General features: G+C 42.0%; 1 protein-coding gene across 1 annotated transcript; it reads left to right on the top strand.

Annotated features, from left to right (window-relative positions):
* Positions 1-12,294: 12,294 nt before the first annotated feature.
* LOC308413796 (cytochrome P450 2A1) lies at positions 12,295-20,831 on the top strand (the record flags this gene model as incomplete). Its single annotated transcript, XM_080908873.1, has 9 exons — positions 12,295-12,471; positions 12,680-12,842; positions 15,077-15,226; positions 15,438-15,598; positions 16,814-16,990; positions 18,233-18,371; positions 18,814-19,001; positions 19,529-19,670; positions 20,650-20,831. The coding sequence occupies 9 exons, from the start codon at positions 12,295-12,297 to the stop codon at positions 20,829-20,831; spliced, it is 1,479 nt and encodes a 492-aa protein (XP_080764999.1).
* Between the last annotated feature and the right edge of the window lie 446 nt (positions 20,832-21,277).

Below are 21,277 nucleotides of genomic sequence, written 5' to 3'. Positions count from 1 at the left end.
AGCTGTTATATGTGGGTCTCAGTATCTGTTTGTCTCGGGAGTCTTCAGTCAGAATCTGTGTCTGAATGAAAGCAGCTTCGTTACACCAGCAGGTTCAGAGAGATGGCGGGCCACCAGGGAGATGGCGGGCCAGTCTCCATGTAGGTCAGTGGAGGCAAAGCTTTTGCTTTTGTAGAGATAAACTTGTAGAGTAATATAACAGAGGAGCAGAACCCCGGCAAGGAGATGTCTGCCAGGGTGGGTAGTGTGTGTTAAGGCTGTAATAGTTTACTTAGGAGCTCACCATGATCTGTTGTTATGGTCCTAGAAAAGCAAGTTAGTCCTGGAAGGCATCCTTTAAGCCCGGAGTTATCTGTTTTGTGTTAAGGAAGGCAGAAGGAAGAGTTGAAAATTTATCTACTATGGGTGGCTGAGAAAGAAAATATATTAATTATATATCTGGGATAGGCAGTAACAGTTTGTCAGTAAGAGGAAACTAGTTGTTAATTAAGGATTAAATAATGGTTATCAGCATAGTTGATTTGACCTGTGGGAGTAGATTAAATGTGATTTTTGAATCTTAAACTTTAAACAAATTGAAAAAAAAATAGGACAATTTTAGGTTAGAATTCATGAATATTAGGGAAAAGATTCCAAGAATTCCCCCAAAAGAATGCATATTCCCTGTCTATTAGACAAAACAGGCTTTGGTTGCCCCATCTGCTGCCCTTGAGGGCCTAAGTCTGGTGTGCCCAAACCAGCTCAGTCAATCAACAGGGTCTCGATGGAGGGAGTGAGGATAGAAAAGAAAAAGACAATTAGGTAACAGTAATGGATTCAGCCAGTGCTGAGCCTAAAGCACCTTTATTTCTTTTTCCCAGTCTGCCTTTATATCAATCTAGGTACATCCAAAGAATATGGTCAATTCTCAGATCAAAAAAAAAAAAAAAAAAAAAAAAAAAAAGCAATCAAACAAGGCAGTAAACAAAGAGATCACACAAGATAGTAATCAAACAAAGCAATAAACAAAGTCTCCAGAGTCACTGGGTCTGGAGGCTTCTCAGGATTACTAAAACAAAAGGAAAGTCATGGCTGTGTTTACCTTGATCTTTACATTAGCCCAAATCTAAATACTCTTATCTGATCTTCCTCTCTGAACCCAGTGACAAGTACTTGCCAAATTCTATAAGCAGCATCAAGAGCTCTCCACACCTCCTCCTTTCTTATTTTAAGACTGAGTGTGTCTTAGGTTGTTCTAACAAGAATGCCTTTCTTACCCATCATAAAAGATGCATTTTCAAAAGCAACGCTATTTTGTCTTAGGTTGGTAAAACACTATGCAGAAACTTGTCCATCATTCACTGCCAGTCTGTTAAATTAATAACTATGTCTGAGTGTACATTTTTTTAGTTTCAAGCCATGTATTTGAGCTGCCAACATATTGATGTTGTTAAAGGCAAGTTTTATCACAGTGGGCAGGAATAGAAGTATTCCCAGGACAAGAAGAGCTAACATGATCAAGCTATATAAGTCATGATTGAAGTTTGACCAAAATAGAAATATTGACCTCAGGCCATGAATAATTCTATCAGCAATATCTGCAGCATCAAAACTCAGTGGAGCAGCATTTTTTTTAATTTATAATCTTGGTATGTAAAATTAAAAGTTCAGAGAGGTATTAGAATTGTGCAAAATAAATACCCTGCAAGTGTCTTTGAACTTTTTGCAATTATAGTGACTATCATTGTAAATTTTAGAAGTAACACAAATCCATTGGTATTTAGTATGACACTCAATATGGCTTCTTACTCTTAAACTATGAACCTCCTCTCCAATAATTAGAATTGTATCATAAAGAGCATCAATCTGTCATTTCAAATGCCTATCTAAATCCTCTTGAATACTCAGAGCATTAATAACATTTTTTTTTGCTAAGTGATAAAGTAGCTGTCTTAACTTCTTTGACAAAGCAATTGCAGAAGCAGTGGTGCTATTAATGTAATCAAAGCTGCTATACCAGCAATAAACAAGCCCACTATCCTCTCACTTCTGCTTAAGGTCTGACTCACTTCTTCTTGTATCTACAAGATTTTCCAGAATACCAACATCCTGTAATATTCATGGTCAATAAAACAAAAGCTGGTTGATAAACTGACATAACAGACACATCATATTTCACTATACTAACACAATTAGAAAGTGTACAATCAAATGAACTTACATTAAATGCAGTAGAAGAAACAAAATTTTTAAATGACCAGTTATAAAATATTAGGAGCATTAACACATTAACATTTGTTCTTTCTCTCTCTCGTTTCTTTTTGGAGCCACTCAGACTTATGAGTTTTCCTCTTAGCACTGCTTTTATTGTGTCCCATACGTTTGGGTATGTTGTGCCTTCATTTTCATTAAATTATGAAAAGTCTTTAATTTCTTTCTTTATTTCTTCCTTGACCAATTTATCATTGAGAAGAACATTGCTCAGCTTCCATGTATATAAAGGCTTTCTGTCATTTTTGTTGTTATTGAAGACCAGTTTTAGTCCATGGTTATCTGATAGGATGCATGAGATTATTTCAATATTCTTCTATCTGTTAAGGAATGTTTTGTGGTCAGTTTTAAAGAAGGTACTGTGAGGTGTTGAGAGGAAGGTATACTCTTTTGTTTTAGAATAAAATGTTCTACAGATATCTGTTAAATCCATTTGGTTCATAACTTCTGTTAGTTTTAGTGTGTCCCTGTTTATTTTTTGTTTCCATGATCTGTCCATTGATGAGAGTTGGGTGTTGAAGTCTCCCACTATTATTGTGTGAGGTCCAATGTGTGCTTTGAGCTTTAGTAAGGTTTCTTTTATGAATGCAGGTGCCCTTTCATTTGGAGCATAGATATTCAGACTTGAGTGTTCATCTTTTTTTTTCTTTGATGAGTATAAAGTGTCCTTCCTTATCTTTTTTGATAACTTTTGGTTGAAGGTCAATTTTATTCTATATTAGAATGGCTACTCCAGCTTTTTTTCTTGGGACCATTTTCTTGGAAAATTTTTGTCCAGTCTTTTACTCTGAGGTAAAGAGTCTTTGTCACTGAGGTGAGTTTCCTGTATGCAGCAAAATGCTGGGTCCTGTTTATGTATTCAGTCTGTTAGTCTATGTCTTTTTATTGGGAAATTGAGTCCATTGATGTTGAGAGATATTAGAGACCAATGGTTGTTGTTCCTGTTATTTTTGTTGTTAAAGGTGGAATTATGTTTGTGTAGCTATCTTCTGTGGGTTAGTTGAAAGAAGGTTACTTTCTTGCTTTTTCTAGGTTGTAGTTTCCCTCCTTGTGTTGGAGTTTTCCATCTATTGTCCCTTGTAGAGCTGGATTTGTGGAAAGATATTGTTTAAGATTGTTTTTGTCCTAGAATATTTTGGTTCCTCCATCTATGATAATTGAGAGTTTTTCTGGATATAGTAGCCTGGGCTGGCATTTGTGTTCTCTTAGGGTCTGTGTAACATCTGTCCAGGATCGTCTAGCTTTCATAGTCTCTGTTGATAAGTCTGGTGTAATTGTGATGGGTCTGCCTTTATATGTTATTTGACCCTTTTCCCTTGCTGCTTTCAATATTTTTTTTGTTTGTTTGTTTTTTGTTTTATGCATTTAGTGTTTTGACTATTATGTAGTGATAGAAATTTCTTTTCTGGTCCAATCTATTTAAAGTTCTGTAGGCTTCTTGTGTGTTTGTGGGCATCTCTTTCTTTAGGTTAAGGAAGTTTTCTTCTATAATTTTGTTGAAGATATTTACTGGCCCTTTAAGTTGGGAATCTCTTCTATACTTATTATCTTTGCTCTCTTCTATACCTATTATCCTTAGGTTTTATCTTTTCATTGTTTCCTGGATTTCCTGGATATTTTGTGTCAGGAGCTTTTTGCATTTTGCATTTTCTTTGACTTTTGTGTCTATGTTTTTTGTATCTTCTGCCCCTGAGATCTCTCTTCTCTCTCTTATATTCTGTTGGTGATGTTTGTGTCTGTGACTCCTGAACTCTTTCCTAGGTTTTCTATCTCCAAGGTTGTCTTCCTCTGTGATTCTTTATTGTTTCTATTTTAATTTTTTGATCCTGGTTGATTTTGTTCAATTCCTTCATCTGTTTGGTTGATTTTTGGTTTTTTTTTTTTTTTTTTTTTTTTTTTAATGGCTTCTACCTGTTTACCTGTGTTGTCCTGTATTTCTTTAAGAAAGTTATTTATGTCCTTCTTAAAGTCCTCCACCACCACCATTAGTTGTGATTTTAAATCAGAATCTTGCTTTTCCGGTGTGTTGGGGTATCCGGGGCTTGCTTTGGTGGGAAAACTGGGTTCTAATGATGCCAAGTGGCCTTGGTTTCTGTTGCTTAGGTTCTTGTACTTGCCTCTCACCATCTGCTTATCTCTGGTGTTAGCTGGTCTTATTGTCTCTAATAATGGCTTGACCTTCCTGTAAGCCTGTGTGTCAGCACTACTGGGAGACCAGCTCTCTCCCAGTGTGGCACAGGGTCAACTCAGGGCACAGACAGAAACTGGAAGGCTCCTATTGCAGACTATTCATCAGTTCCTGTGTCCTGAAGTCTCAGGGTGGGTTCCTCTTGGACCAGGAATGTGAGCAGAAAGGGTGGTCTCACCTGTGTTATCTGGTGTGTCAGCACTCCTGGGAGACTAGCTTTCTCCCAGCGGGATCTGGGTACAGAGAGCCATGGCACCAGAATGAGCTTTTAAATGTTCTATAAAGTAAGAAACAGCTCTGTCTCTTAAATTACATTGTATTTGCATAACTAATTGCCAAATTTGAGAATTAGCAGTATCTAAAAAGAAAACGGTTTCAAGCAATTGTAAACCATGAGCTATATATTGGCTATCAGTATACAAATTAAGAGCATGATTTTTCAACCTTTCAAAAACAGTGGCTACAGCAAGCGATTCAATTATCTGTGCTGAAGTGTGGGTAAACTCAAGAGAATAAACATGATTCAGTTACATATGCTGCTTTCCCATAATATGGACCATTTGTAAATACAGTTAATCACATTCTCTATGGGTTGCATGCGCAAATTTACAGGAAATACAAAAGTATGCTTAGAGGCAAATTGTAACACCTTGTCTTTTGAATAATGATTATCAATTTTTTCTGGAAAGTTTTCACATACAGTAGGCCAAATATCTGTATTATGCAATAACCAATTTAATTGCTATTTGGAATAAGAAATAAATATTTTGTCAGGTTCTTTCACAAAATATTTTCGTGATTCTATTCTACAGTTCTTCATGATCAAGGCAACAGCTTTATAATAGGATGTTAAATTTTTCTTAGGAGATGAAGAAAGATGAATCACATTAAGGGTCCCTTTTGCCAAAGAACTGCTGTAGGCACATGATAGGTAGTAAGAATACAGACAACCAATAATTGATCATAATCTATATGCTGTATCTGTTGTTGACTAATAGCTTCTTCTACTTTCTGAAAAGCTATTTGTCTCTCATCAGTTAATTGTTGAAGAGGATTAGAATTTGTATTTCCCTTGAGAACTTCAGAGGTTTAAGCTCTCCTGTGGTTAGTTTAAGGCAAGGTCTTAGCCATCTAACCTCTAAAAGCTTTTGAAAATCATTTAAATTAAGTACATTATCTTTTCTTATTTGAATTTTCTGTGCCACAATTTGTTTAGGATATAACTGATGTTTCAAATATTGAAAAGGATATTGCCTTTGAATCTTTTCTGAAGCATCAACTAATCTCCAAGATTTTAAAGCTTGTTGTTTAACTGCAAAGGCATGTAGTAAAACCCATTCAGAGAGATCAGTTAATAAAATATCATCCACATAATGAAGAATATATGCAGAACAATACAAAGTCCTAACTTCTTGTATCGAAGCAGCAGTGAATATTTGACATAATGTAGAGCTATTAGCCTTTCTTTTCTTTTTCTTTTTAATTTATTTTTTTAAACTTTATTTTACAAAACAAAGATAAAAGGAAAATTTAAACATTTTTGCATAAATGTATTCAAATACATTTTTGTCAGTGCTTGGCTTTTTTTTTTTTTTTTTTTTTTTTTTTAAGGTTTGATACTCTGCATTAAGGTCTTACTAGTTACAATGAGCAAACGTACATGTAAAACAGGATGTAACCCGGAATTAGTCAACATTTTCTTGGTGTGTAAGGATTGAGCATAATGTCTTTTTTTTGTTTGTTTGTTTGTTTTCTTTTCTTTTCTTTTTTTCTTGAACTTCACACAGTCTGTGAGTTGTTTCTGGGGCAGTCCAAGCCTCTGGGGTTAGCATCCCACTATCAGTGACTGCATATTATGTCTGTTCTTTTGTGAATGGGTTATCTCACTCAAGATGATATTCTCTAGATGCAGCCATTTTCTTAAGAATTTGGTTAAGTCATTGTTTCTGATGGCTGAGTAGTACTCCATTGTGTAAATGTACCACAATTTTTGTATCCATTCATCTTCTGAAGGACATCTGGGTTCTTTCCAGTTTCTGGCTATTATAAATAGAGCTGCGATGAACATTGTGGTGCATGTATCTTTGTTGTATATTGGAGTGTCTCTGGGGTATATGCCCAGAAGTGGAATAGCTGGATCTTTAGGTAGTACTATGTCCAATTTTCTGAGGAATCGCCAGACTGATTTCCAGAGTGGTTGTATCAGTTTACAACCCCACCAACAGTGGAGAAGTGTTCCTCTTTCTCCACAACCTTGCCAGCATCTGCTGTCATCTGAGTTTTGGATCTTGGCCAATCTGACTGGTGTGAGGTGAAATCTCAGGGTTGTTTTGATTTGCATTTCCCTGATGGCTAAGGATGTCGAGCACTTCCTTAGATGTTTCTCAGCCATTCGATATTCCTCAATTGAGAACGTTTTGTTTAGCTCTGTACCCCATTTTTTAATAGGGTTATTTGATTCTCTGGTGTCTAGCTTTTTAAGTTCTTTGTATACCTTAGATATTAGGCCTCTATCTGATGTGGAGTTGGTAAAGATCTTTTCCCATTCTGTTGGCTGCCTTTTTGTTTTCTTGACAATGTCCTTAGCCTTACAGAAACTTTGCAATCTCATTAAGTCCCATTTGTTAATCTTTGACCTTAGAGCTTGAGCCATTGGTGTTTTGTTCAGATAATTTTCTCCTGTGCCTATGTGTTCTAAGGTTTTCCCTACTTTCTCATCTAATAGTTTCAGTGTATCTGGTTTAATGTGAAGATCTTTGATCCACTTACACTTGAGCTTTGTACAAGGAGATAAGAAAGGGTCTATTTTCAGTCTTCTGCATGCTGAGTGCCAGTTGGACCAACACCATTTGTTGAATAGGCTGTCCTTTTTCCATTGAATGTTTACAGCTCCTTTGTCAAAAATCAGGTGACCATATACATGAGGGCTCATTTCTGGATCTTCTACTCTATTCCATTGATCCACGTGCCTATTTCTGTACCAGTACCATGCAGTTTTCAGCACAATTGCCTTGTAATATAGCTTGAGGTCAGGGATAGTGATTCCCGCAGATGTTTTCTTGTTGTTGAGGATGGATTTTGCTATTCTAGGTCTTTTGTTATTCCAGATGAAATTGCACATTGATCTTTCCAACTCAGTGAAGAACTGGGTTGGAATTTTGATGGGGATTGCATTGAATCTGTAGATTTCTATTAGCCATTTTTTGAGGCAAAATTTTCCAATGATATTGCTTCACACACAGGTTCTTTAAGATTACAGGTAGACACACTAAATCCAAACATTTTACAGTCATCAGGATGCAAAGAAATCATATAAAAGCAGTTTTTAAACCTATAATAATTTTGTACATATTTTTGAAATGGCAGCTGAAGTAAGTAAGCCAGGTTGTAATAATAAGCCCCATAGATTCATTAATCTTTCATAAAAGCTGCAATAATTTCCACTTGCCTTATTTTTTTTCTTGATTGCAAATATGGGCAAGTTCCAGGGGAAGATTGGCAAGTTCAATATGGCCAGTTTGCAATTGCTCCTGCACTAGCTGTTGAGCAGACAGAATTTTTTCTGAAGTAAGAGACCACTGATCCACCCATACAGGAACATCACTTTTCCAAGTAATTTTACCTGCATAGAGTCAACAGTCTCCATTAAAAATACCCTAGGCCTGTTTTTCCTTCTCTGGCAGTAACTATAATGGGACCTAATTTTCCCTGATTTTGCTTTCCTAACCCTTGATTAGGTAAATAACCAGAGTCAAACATGTGTTGTGTAACTTTGTTATTTGGACTGTTTTAAAGGACTCCCGTGTCCTTCATTATATCTCTTCCCTGCAAATTAACAGGCAGGTTAGAAATAATAGAAGGTTGAAAATATCCTTGCTGGCCGTCCTCATCCTCCCAATGTAAGAGAGCACTGCTTTGCTCGGGACTTTGCCCTAACCTTTGCAATTGGGTAATAGTGGGTGTTTTAAGCCAAGATCCAGGCCAATGAATAGAAGTTATTACAGATACATCTGCTCCTGTATCCAACAGCCCTGTAATTATTTTCCACTCATTCTTAAAACAAGCTCAGGCCTTTCAGTTGTTGCTTGGACCCAATAAGCATCAGAAGAACCAAATCTGTTTGCTCCTCGAACATTGGTTTTAACTTTTTTATTTTTGTCATAACCAATGGTATGAGGAGTAGTTGAGCAATTCTCTGTCCTGGTTGGATGTCAAGGAGATGAGTGGGTGAACGAGCCATCTTTTTAATTTTCCTGGTATAATCTGCATCTATAACTCCTGGGTAATCATCCGTAGTGGCGCTGCTTCCTCCCGATAACACCCCCACAGTTACTCACAATAATGGACCACATATTCCAGTAGGAAGAGCCTGCATCCCAGTTTCGGGAGTTAATATTGTGTAGGTGGAGGGACTGAGGTGCAGTCCTGAGCTGCCTGGAGTGGCTCAGAAGAGATCCTAAAAGGATTATTTTGCTGAGGAATAATCTGCATTACCCCGTAACATTGTTTCCGGGCCTGAGGCTGGCCTCCTCTTCCATTTCCCTGAGGAAGAGGATTTCCTAAGTCATCATGAGCCCCTCTCCAGGTTTGTTTGTTTGTTTGTTTTTCTCATTTTTTGGACAATTACTCACTTGATGCCCTGTTTGTCCACACCCAAAACAACTTCTAGGAGGCCCATTAATCTTTCTCTTTCCTTTTCCAATCTGTTAAAACAAAGCTTGTTTTTTTGTTGTTGTTGTTGTTGTTGTTGGTTTTTTTTTCCTGCAGTGCGGTGGCCATGGCCACACCCTGCACATGAAACAGAACAATGTCAGAACATAATCTAATATAGTCTGTAATAGTTCCAGTCACTCTATAAGGTCTTCTGGTGGCCTGACAGGCTGTATTTGCATTCTCATAAAACTGTTTTACTAAAAGCAATCCAGCATTAACATCTCCAAACACTCTCCCTGACACCTTCGTCAACCTGCCAACCAACTCCTAAAAAGGCTCATTGTATCCCTGCTTTATTTTTTGAGATATATTGAGACAAATCCCTTTTATTAGGCAAAGTATTCCAGACCCTGCAAGCAGCAGCACCAATTTGAGCGTAAGCACCAGGATTAAATTGTAATTGATCCTGTATTTCCTGATAACGACCTTCTCCTGCTAACATCTCATAAGTAACCCGATTGTTAGCTCTAGCATTCAACTCCACTGTCTGCTGCCATCTTTTAAAAAACTCCATTTTCCATAACATGTAATCAACTCACCACCCCCAAACCAACTGTTTCTAATCTGCAAGTGGAAGAGGCTCAGTGGACAGACCATCTAACATAGCCATGGTAAACGGTGCAGTAGGTCCAGACTGAGCGCAGGCTGTTTAAAAGGAATGGTGGCGTGGTATCTAAAAAGATTCCCTTGTTGATTCTGCACTTCACACATAGGGCAGTGTATCTTCCCCTCGTTCTATAGCCTGTTTCAATCCTGTCAGAAGAGGTGATAACAGAGTAACAAGTCCCTACAAGTTGTCTTCTAACCTCCACTTATACACTGTGGCACATGCACATGTAATACACACACACACACACACACACACACACACACACACACACGCGCGCGCGCGCGAATAGATAGATAGATAGATGATAGATAGATAGATAGATAGATAGATAGATAGATAGATAGATGTTTGTTTTTTCGAGATATTTGAGACAGCGTTTCTTTGTATAGCCCTGGCTATCCTAAACTTGCTTTATAGACCAGGCTGGCCTCGAACTCAGAGATCCACCTGCCTCTGCCTCCTGAGTGCTGGGATTAAAGATGTATGCCACCATACCCAGAATTCTTTTTTTAATTTGGTAGACTAAGCCCAGCATGTTCACTTATTCCTCCTCTTCTTGTAGCCTCAGCTTCCAAGGGTCAGCCTATGCTCTCCGCATTGGAGTTGACCTGAATCTCTGCCATTAATGTTCCCTCAGACTGCTAAGAGTAGGCCCTGAAAAATCCAGAGATGCTGCTTTAAAACATCTAGCGCACCTTCAAAAGGAACCATCACTTCACAAGCACGGCTGTGCACAGTTTGTATGGCAACCAAGATTGAGGATTCGCACAGACTGGGATTAGAGAGTTTGACCCAAAGGTCTTGCACCCATGCACTCCATGCTTGCCCTGTGCTCTGTGGGAAACATGGACACTAATTACAGAAGCATCCTGTATCCCAGTGAGCTGCCCTAAGGGTCTCAGTGGGAACCCAGTAAGAGTCTTTGCCACTTAGGAGCCTTCAGACAACTGGGCTTTTTTCCATATTGGTCGTTCAGGTTGTAATTTCACAAGACTTCTACAATTCCTTCACTAACTGGAGTTCTGAGTTATTCTCCTCTGTCTGTGAAAAGATCTGTTAAAACATAGCTGTGGTTTTCTACCCTTTTTCAAGAAAAGCATAGGCAGGGAAAGTTGCCCATCCTAACCTCAAGGTGAGGTTCCTTTTAGGTGATGCACACCTTTAATCCCAGTGCTCGGCAAGCAGAGGTAAGTAGATCTCTGTGAGACTGAGGCCAAACTGGTCTACAGAGTGAGTTCTAGGACAGCCAGGACTACAGAAACTCTGTCTGGAAAAGAAAGAAAGGGAGGGAGGGAGAAAAGAGGGATGGGTGAAGGAAAACTACATGTATGAAGAGACAGTACAGGACCAATCTGGCCTTAGGTGCCCACCTTAGTCTCCTACTGAGATTTTCATCCACTTCTACCAAAAACTCAGCACCCACATAGATCTTTCTTGCCACATGACCTTCCATTCTACAGCTTTGAAATCCTTCCTGTTTTCCTGAATAATATTTTTCTCTTAATAAAAAGACTAAACTATCCAGACTCTGGGGCTCCAGAGATGACTCTGTGTTTAAGAACACTTGTTGCTCTTGTGGAGGACCCCGGTTTTATTTCCAGGACCCACATGGTGGCTCACAACCATGTGTAACCTCGTTTCCAAAGAATCCCTCTGTGTCTTCTGGCATCTTTGGACACTGTGTGTGTGTGTGTGTGTGTGTGTGTGTGTGTGTTGCACATACTTAAACGCAAGAAAAACATTCAAATACATACAATTTTAACACAATATAATCCTTAAGGAAATAAAATTATCTTTTTTTCCAAAAAAGATTCAGTGCCGAGGCTGGAGAGATGGTTCAGCAGTTAAGAGCACTGACTGCTTATCCAGAGGTCCTGAGTTCAATTTCCAGCAACCACATGGAAGCTCACAGCCATCTGCAATGGGATCTGATGCCCTCTTCTGGTGTGTCTGAAGACAGAGACAGTGTACTCATATACAGTCTTTAAAAAAACACATTCAATGTCCAAAGCTATGCTTCCTGTGAAATCTAAGAATTTGAAATCTATCACAGACTACATTATTCACATCTATAAGGGCTCTTTTCATGTGCTCAACCATACAAATATAGATTTGTATGGTTCTGGATTTGATGTGCTGGATCCAGGCATAGACAGTCTCCAGATAATGGCCACGGTCCCCAATATAGTATCCCTCTCACTGTAGCCTTTGAAGAGTGTATTATAGGTGGACTATTCACCTCATCCACTTAACTCCTCTTAGTCCACCAAAGCCTCTTTGACCACATTGTATCTATGGAGCACTACAACCCAGTGAGGTTTTAAATATTTCGAATTAAGCCTGGAACCTGAGGTCTTTCCTGTTTGCCCATGTTGTGGGTGTTGCAACAAAGACAGGGTCAATGTTAGGAAATAGGATTGAGAGGTAAAAACCTCAACTAGACAAATAGGAGCAAAGACCAGCCTCTGTCCTTGGGAGTCTAAAGGCAGTGTCTCGCCCTTGGTTACCAGTCTGTCAATCCTCACTGGCCACTATGCTGGGCTCAGGGCTGCTCCTGGTGGCCATACTGGCCTACCTGAGTGTCATGGTCTTGGTGTCTGTCTGGCAGCAGAAAACCAGGGGGAGATTGCCTCCAGGACCCACTCCTTTGCCGTTCATTGGAAATTACCTGCAGTTGAATATAAAAGATGTATACAGCTCCATCACACAGGTATCACTGGACTAGGGGATGGATGAGATGTGGGGGTACAAGGGTCTGTGTTAATTTGCATGTTTTGTGGGAGAAAATTCATGGAGTAACCCAAAGTCCTGTGTTTGTGGAGTTTAGAAGGCTATGGAGCTATTTTAAGTCTGACCTCTAGGTACTGGTCCAGTTAAGTGACTGGGTCATCTAATAGCTCCCATCTACCCCACACCAGCTCAGTGAGCGCTATGGCCCCGTGTTCACCATCCACCTTGGGCCGCGCCGGGTTGTGGTGCTTTACGGATACGATGCAGTCAAAGAGGCTTTGGTGGACCAAGCTGAGGAGTTCAGTGGACGAGGCAATCAGGCCACCTATAATACACTCTTCAAAGGCTATGGTGAGGAGAATACCAGGTGGGGAACATGCCCAGGGACATTTGTTGGCCTCATTGAAGTAGCCTGACTCCCAACTCATCTCTCCTTTTACAGAGTCCTCTGATGACATGTTGAATGTTGCGTCTCGTTGTGACCCTCCCTAGCCTTCCTGAAATCTGTGATTGTAGACAGACTTTCACTACTCTGTGGGTCCTTCCTCCCATCCTTCTCTACCCTTTGCTTCTACCCTTTCAACCTCATAACACTAGGTAAGAGAGAAAAAAGAGGTGAAAGAGAACAACGTTATTGTTAGACTTCTTCCTGCTGATTAGGGGTGATGAGTTCCTTAGGCCAAGTTTGAAGTCAGGATACCTAGTTTCTTCTTGTTGTTTCTTTGCTCAAGACTACTTAACAACCCACAACCAACAGCAACCAACCAACAACCAAATCCCACCTCTCAGGGACCTTTGCATTTATATAACCTCTGAGGAGTCCCCAGAATCTGGCAAAATCACACCCCTGCTAGAGCACGAGGCAAATCACAGTCCTCTGCTTCGGACAATATGAAGCAGCCCCATATCCCATACCTGGAATTAAAACAAAAACATATTCCCATAATATTTCTGTATTTTTCAAAGAAACCAAAACTGTATCTATCCCCAAGTATTCTCCTAGATTGATTACTCCTTGTTAATTTAGCTGATATTTGTATCTTCCTTAAACATTTTATCCACACACAAAGCCTCAGTTGCAGGTCTCAGACACACCTACTGATGCCTCTGGGTTGGTTTTTAAGATTATTTATTCTTACTTTTCCATGTATGGGTGCTGTACGCAAATGCATATCTCTACACAATGTGTGCCTGGTGCCCATGGAAGCCAAAGGAGGGATCAGATCTCCCGAACCGGAGTTCCAGGGGTTATGTGCTGCCATATGAATGCTGGGCTTAAAACCCAGGTCCCCTGCAAGACCAGCCAGTGTTCTTAAGTGCAGAGCCATCTCTCTTGTCCCTGCTGCCCGTGTTTTTAAATGCTGCTTTACATACTTCATGTGTCGTCTCCAAGATGAGTATAATGGTTATAGAAAATTATAGTCCAGGAAGTGCTGGCCAAAGTTACAAAGCTTCAAAGGGGCCTTAAGCAGCAAAGCATTCATTATAGGCAAGAAAGGGCAAAATAAAGAGAAAGTACACAAAGAGCTAAATCCCTTTGTAACATTAACTATGTAGTTACAATTTAACACAGAGTGGGTGTCTGTTTCCCTAAAGAACTGAGGGACACAGAAATGGCTACCACCACCTAGTGTCAAAATAAAGAGGTGACTATAGCTCAAGCCACATTAACAAAACCAGAACCAGGGATCGTGTAGTGAAAAAATAATTAAAAATCCTGGCTCAGGGTTTCTTCCCACCTTTCCCTGATAAAAGACACATCCAGCCTTTAATTTTTAACGTGCCTTATGCAACACAATAGCTGGGCAGCTGCCTAGTCTCCATGCTGTTAGAATTCATTTCCCTATCGATGACCCTAAGTTACTACCTTACTAATTTCTATGTTCCGTCTTTGCTGTTCTTAACCCAACTGAGCACCCCTCTGGGCCACATTCTCTTGGCCCTTAGCACATGGCAGTTTTCCTTGTCCCTTCTGCTTGTCCTTCCTCCATGACATCCCTAAAGGCCCCTCAGTCCCATTCTCTAGCCCAGGAAACCTAAACCCCTCCTACATCTCTTCTCCCTGGCTATTGGTTGCTGGCGTTTTTATTTACCAATCAGAATTAACTGGGGGCAGGGCCCCTCAGGCTAACTGCAGCTCCACCCTAGAGGCCAGCACTTAGCATTATAAGAAACAGTAAAAATCAAAACCTGGACACCAGGGTATGTTTGTGTGTGGGCTGTCCTTGCTTTAATGGGGATTTGCTGTTTTCAGAAAATGCTCAATATTGGTTGGTTTAGCCATGTCAGGGACCAAGAGCCGGGAACCAGCATCAAGAGACATGATGGTACTGGTCCAGCTAAAATATCGAGGACTAGTTTCCCTGCACTCTGAGTCTCTCTTCTGTCTGTAACTCTGTTTCCTTGCCTTGGTTGACTTGTTCCGACTTTCTTACTCTGAGTGTGTCTGATGCAGGGTGTGTGTTTGTGTCTTCTGTGTTCTTTCAATATCTGTTCATCTCTTTCCTCTTAGAAGCCATGGGCCTGGTCATTCCTCAGCCTCAGTCTACCTCTCCCCACCCCCCCCCACGTTCATCTCTCTGCAGGTGTGACATTCAGCAGCGGGGAACGGGCCAAACAACTCAGGCGCTTCTCCATAGCCACACTGAGAGATTTCGGGGTGGGCAAGCGCGGTGTGGAGGAACGAATCCAGGAGGAGGCAGACTGTTTGATCAAGATGTTGCAGGGCACTCGTGGTAAGCAAGCGACCCTTAAGTGTTTGGGCAAAAGAAGGAACATCCTTGACCCACAACCCACAACCGAGAGCCTAGGAGTCGTGGAGAAGGAGGGCGGGGAAGACCGGAATCTGGTGCTGAGATTTCGGTGCCTCGCTCCAGAGCCCATACCATCCGCTAACTCTCCTTCCTCATAACCTCAATGTCTTCCCCACAATGTCACCTTTCTCAGGAGCCCCCATTGACCCCACCATCTACCTGAGCAAAACAGTCTCCAATGTCATTAGCTCCATTGTCTTCGGGGACCGCTTCGACTACGACGACAAAGAGTTTCTGTCACTGCTGCAGATGATGGGTCAAATGAACAAATTTGCAGCTTCAACCACGGGGCAGGTAACAGACTTCAGCTCTTCCAGCTGCCCTTATGGTGTCCCACGTTGGCCATACCCACAAAGGGCAAGGACCACCCCAACTTGCATCCCCACAAACATAAGCTCCCCTCAAAACCAGACTTTGCCCACAGAAAACTGAACCTCTACATCAGAACCCACAGGAGCTATCTAGAACTCAGAACCTAATGGCATCTGGAGATCTCTGCTTGCCTCTCTTCCCTGGGCAGGCTTCCCCAGCTTAATCTCTAACAAATCCTCTGTGTGGTCCTCCTGAAAGTTGAGACACTTGCCCAAGGGAGACAAGTGAGCACTTCAGGCCCTCCATTCCTAAACACCTACCTGCTTCTACAAAACCGAGGCCAGTAGAGCTATTCAGCCCATACACACTGCTCTCCCAAAACATCCCACTGGCACAAGGGCACAAGAGTCACCTGCTTGTCTCACGTAAATTCAGGAACGAGGAGACAGGTACCTCCACCAAGCTAACTAAGTGCAGACTTCTAGATGGACCTTGTTTCCCCAAACACCCACATGAGTGTCTCCCGGCCACACACAACCCACATCAAAACAGTGTCTGACAGGTGTGTCCCACGCCTTATAACCGGAACCATCCCACACTGAAGACCTGACTGTGTAGAAAACTGATTCTAATCAGCAACAAACATCAAGACATCTAAATTTAGCCCTCTTGGGTGCCTAAACATCCAGATACATGAGTCACCATGACACTCCGAGCCTGAACACTAGAAGCCTGGAGTAATGGTCCAATTCAAAGAATCAGTTAAATAGTTGAATGTCTACTAGTGTTCCCTTTTGACCCACCTTGTCTGGATTGTAGGACAATACCCTCATTCCTTAAATCACCTGGAAAACTGCTGTCCCTGGGGCTTCGGTGACAGTCCAGTGGTTTAAGAGCATACACTGCTCATCTTGAGAACCTGAGGTCTGTTCCCAGCACCCATGCTGACATTTAACAGCACCAGGGGATTTGACTTCAGACACCTGTGCACGCGCACATAATTAAAAGTAAAACAATAATGATAGCAAAATCAATATAAAGAGGCCGTTAAAGAATATAATAGAGTTGCTGTTCGTTACGATCCAGCATCACATAAATACATTAGCACCTGGATGGCTGTCCTGAGACAAGTCTCACTCCCACTGAGCGTTGCTACTGACAAGTCTTGTCCCCGTCTTTTCTCCTCCCACCCCTCAGCTCTATGACATGTTCCATTCAGTGATGAAGTACCTTCCTGGACCACAGCAACAGATCATCAAGGATACTCAGAAACTGGAAGATTTTATGATCCAGAAAGTGAGGCAGAACCACAGTACCCTGGACCCCAATTCCCCACGGAACTTCATTGACTCCTTCCTCATCCAAATGCAAGAGGTGATCCCGACATCGGCGGATGGGATGTCTAATATGGGTCAACTGGAAATCATCCTCGGGTAAAAAAGGAGAAATATAGGCCATTTGGTACCTATGATGCTCCTCACAGTCCCAATCATAGTCAAACATCTTCCATCTGCTGAGCCTGATCCAAGCCAGGGTATGGTTACACAGGTTACCATGCCAACCAACATTCCAGTGCTCCCCTGTGAGACACCGTTCTCAGTATTTGCCTACTTAGCATGCACTGAAGCCACTGTCAAAGGTCCTGTAGAGGCTAAATTTCACAAAGAGGGAAAGTGTGCCCAGAGTTGCACGCTAGCTTCATGCAGCCAGAAAACTGCACCCTTACCTCTATAGCTCTCAAGCTTTTGCTATTAGCCACAGGATCTCTGGCATCTCAGATCTAGGTCTAATGACTCACTCCTTCATGGAATCTGGGGAGTTCTTCCTCACAGTCCTTCCCCCTCACTCTCTAAATATTCCAACCATGAAATGATTAACAGTCACCTGGACAGAGAAATGAGCTTCTCGGGCAAACCCAAGACTCCACACATGGCCTGGAGATTATTTTCCCATCATTGGTCTGGACCCTTTGAGAACTAGATCCAAAGAAAAGTCCAGAAGTGGTGCCTGTTGGGGAACCTCTCCTCCGTGGGGAACTTAATCCACAGTTGGTAGCTGTTGAGAGAAGAAATAATCCTATCCCTTAGCAGTGTGGCTACTTGTAATTCACCCTTTTTCAAGTAAAGAGACCCTCGCCCTTACTCATGCAGCCTAATTATAAGCAGTCGCCCATGTCCAAAAAAATAGAAACAGGAAGATAGGAGGGAGATTTATTAGGAATGAAAAATGGTTCGACAAAATGGAAAACAGAAGATAATGGAGGAAAATGTGTTTAAAGTACATTTCACGTGTATGTCTAAAAAATAAGGACTCAAAGTTCAGTGAGTATGGAAGGGGATTCGTCTGGGAGCGTTTGGGAGAGGAGTGTGAAAACATTCACAATACAACAAATCAAACTCTCAAAGAATTAATAAAATTTTTATAAAAGAAGGGCTAGAAAGTTTTAGAAAATTAAAACCCTTAATGTTCCTCAAGGGAATGACATACTGATAAATAGATATGTGTTTATGTGTTTTCTCTCTCTCTCTCTCTCTCTCTCTCTCTCTCTCTCTCTCTCTCCCTCCCTCCCTCCCTCCTTCCCTCCCTCCCTCCCTCCTTCCCTCCCTCTCTCTGCAGGAGAAAAATGTTAATTCAGAGTTCCACATGAAGAACCTAGTGATGACGTCATTAAGCCTCTTCTTTGCCGGGTCTGAGACGGTCAGCTCCACGCTACGCTATGGCTTCCTGCTACTGATGAAGCACCCAGATATCGAGGGTGAGGCTGGCTGTGTGACAGGGAAGTTGGGAACCCCAGATGCTCCAACCTCTTCCAACCTGACAATGACCCTCACCCCTCCCAGGTCCCTGGATGCCCAGACATGCTCTGCTATGCAGAAACAGGAGCATACTAAATACATAACTTAATTCTCACTAACTGTTAAAAAAGTCAGACATTCCCAAATTGATTTCCCCACTGGCTTCCAGATCCCTGTTCTCTGGTCTCTGACCTGACTCCTCCTTCTTCTCCCCACCATGATTCTGTCATGAAAAGGATAAAATGATCCTGGCCAACATTTAGGTATGGAGATATGTTTCAAATGGTCTACATGCATGCCATTTACAGAAACATGTAATACATACATTGCCTGTGTAAACTATTGCACCTGCTTTGAGGCCCCTGGACTTTTAAAATCACCCCACCTCACCTTGTCTTCCAGCCAAGGTCCACGAGGAGATTGACCGGGTGATCGGCAAGAACCGACAGCCACAGTACGAGGACCATGTGAAGATGCCCTACACCCAGGCTGTGATCAATGAGATCCAGAGATTTTCTAACTTTGCTCCCTTGGGCATTCCTCGGAGGATTATGAAGAACACTACCTTCCGTGGCTTCTTCCTCCCCAAGGTGCAGCCGTGCGCATCAGGAGCGGCCTCCAGCCCACTTCCTGGTGCTTCAGGGCCTCTTTCCATCCACAGCTATCGAACTCCACTCTAATTCCTCCAACCAAAGAATTAAGAATTCCCCCAACTACCACGTCAGCCTCACCAGGGTCCTCTGATTAGGTTACTGTCACCTCTCCTAGACTTAGTTCCTCCAGAGATTCATCCACATGTCCCCAACTTCTTGTCCCATGGATTTGAACTCCAAGTTCTATCTGCTCTTCTGCCTTGCAACCTTACAATCTCTCAACCCCTGAGCTAGAGACAAAAGCCTGATGTCACTCTAATAGCCTATCTCAGAACATGAACCCCCTGGAGTTCAAATCTCCTATTCCTGGTGGACACATCACATGCCCTCAGATCTCATATTCCCTGATGCCCCTTCCCCAGAAGGCCACCAACTCTGACCTTTCAGTTCTCTTCATTTGGACCTCTTGGGGGTCCTTTTGACATCAGCCTATATTCTCAACTCCCCTCTCTTCTCTCTTCCAGGGCACTGAAGTGTTCCCTATACTAGGTTCTCTGATGACAGACCCAAAGTTCTTCCCTAACCCCAAAGACTTCAACCCCCAGCACTTCCTGGATGACAAGGGACAGTTGAAGAAGAACGTTGCTTTTCTGCCCTTTTCCACTGGTAGGAAAACACTGAGTTATTGGCCCACTGCTTACACCAACAGGGGTAGCTCACGCCAGCTTCCCTCTCTATGATGCTGCCTAGCATGGAGACAACCAGGTGCAAGTACAGAGACATCCTGGATGCAGGTCTCTTTCAGAGGCCTGGGATTGGTGGGGAGTGCCAACTTTCCCAGGATTGCAAGCAATTCTTCAGACTCTTTTTTTTTTTAATGCAGGTTTAAATTATTTTTTTTGTTTTCGTTATGTTTTAAAATAATTTACTTAACATGCATTGGTGTGAAGTTGTCAGATCCCTTGGAACTGAAGTTACAGACAGTTATGAGCTGTCATGTGGGTGCTGGGAATTGAACCTTGGTCCATTTGGAAGAGCAGACAGTGCTCTTAACCACTGAGCCATCTCTCCAGCCCCATCTTCAGACTCTTAAAAAGGGGACGACACCCAGGTGGTAGTGGTACATGCCTTTAATCCCAGCACTCGAGAAGCAGAAACAAGTGGATATCTGGGTTCAATGCCAGTCGGGGGGGGTCTATAGAGTAAGTTACAGGACAGCCAAGGCTACATAGAGTAAACCCTGACTTTAAAAACTAAAAATAAATAGTAGATAGATAGATAGATAGATAGATAGATAGATAGATGCATACATACATACATGCATATATAGATACATAGATGGCAGATAATTAGATGAATAAATAAATAAACAAGACAACAGCAGAGCATCCACCTTTGAAAGAATAGTTGGTAATTGGTAGAGAAACACCTGGACTTCTTCTTGCCCCAGCCTACAATGGGTTACCCCACTTTATATGTACGAACACTGGGGTTGAGAGGCTTGGGAGCCTTCCCTAATGATTCCTCATGCTCCAATTTAGCATCCCCTTCTCCCTAAGAAAACATGGCTGCGCACTGGGTACTGAGGCAAGGCAGCAGTGGGAGCGACCTCCACACCTGTGCTCCTTCCCTCTCTCCTCTTCAGGGAAGCGGTTCTGCTTGGGAGACGGCCTGGCTAAGATGGAGCTCTTCCTGTTCCTCACCACCATCTTGCAGAACTTTCGTTTCAAGTTCCCGACGAACCTAGAAGAGATCAACGAGTCCCCCAAACCCATGGGGTTTACCAGGATCATACCAAAATACACTATGAGCTTTGTGCCCATCTGATTCTGGGTTGAACCAAGGTGGGGCAAGAAGGAGGGAGAGACTGAAGTGGGGCCAGGGGGAAGATGGAGTGAACAGAGAAGATGAAGATGAGGGTGAAGAAGGGACCACATGTGTGGGAGAAACAGAAAAGACTAGTCACCTTGGTAAAAGTGTAACCGTAATAATAAAAAGAAGGAAGCACACAGTGGGTAGCAGTAACGACAGCAGTTGCTCACGGGGTAAGGTTGGCTCACCTCTGCAAAAGCTGTCCTGCATTGTCATTCAGTATTCTTAACAAGAGCAACGTGTCCCCAAGCCCAGTGTACAGGTCGCAAAAATGTAGCTTACAAAGTTGAGTCTAACCTGAGGTTTAAAAGACTCAAATAACTATGTATGAGGCATGAGACTCTATCCCCAGTATCCAGGAGGGGAGGAGGGAAACATGGCGCTCTTGGAAGCCAACCAGG

Source organism: Micromys minutus (genome assembly GCF_963924665.1).
Source record: "Micromys minutus genome assembly, chromosome: 32".
Classification (NCBI taxonomy): domain Eukaryota; kingdom Metazoa; phylum Chordata; class Mammalia; order Rodentia; family Muridae; genus Micromys; species Micromys minutus.
This window is presented reverse-complemented; position numbering and strand designations above follow the sequence as displayed.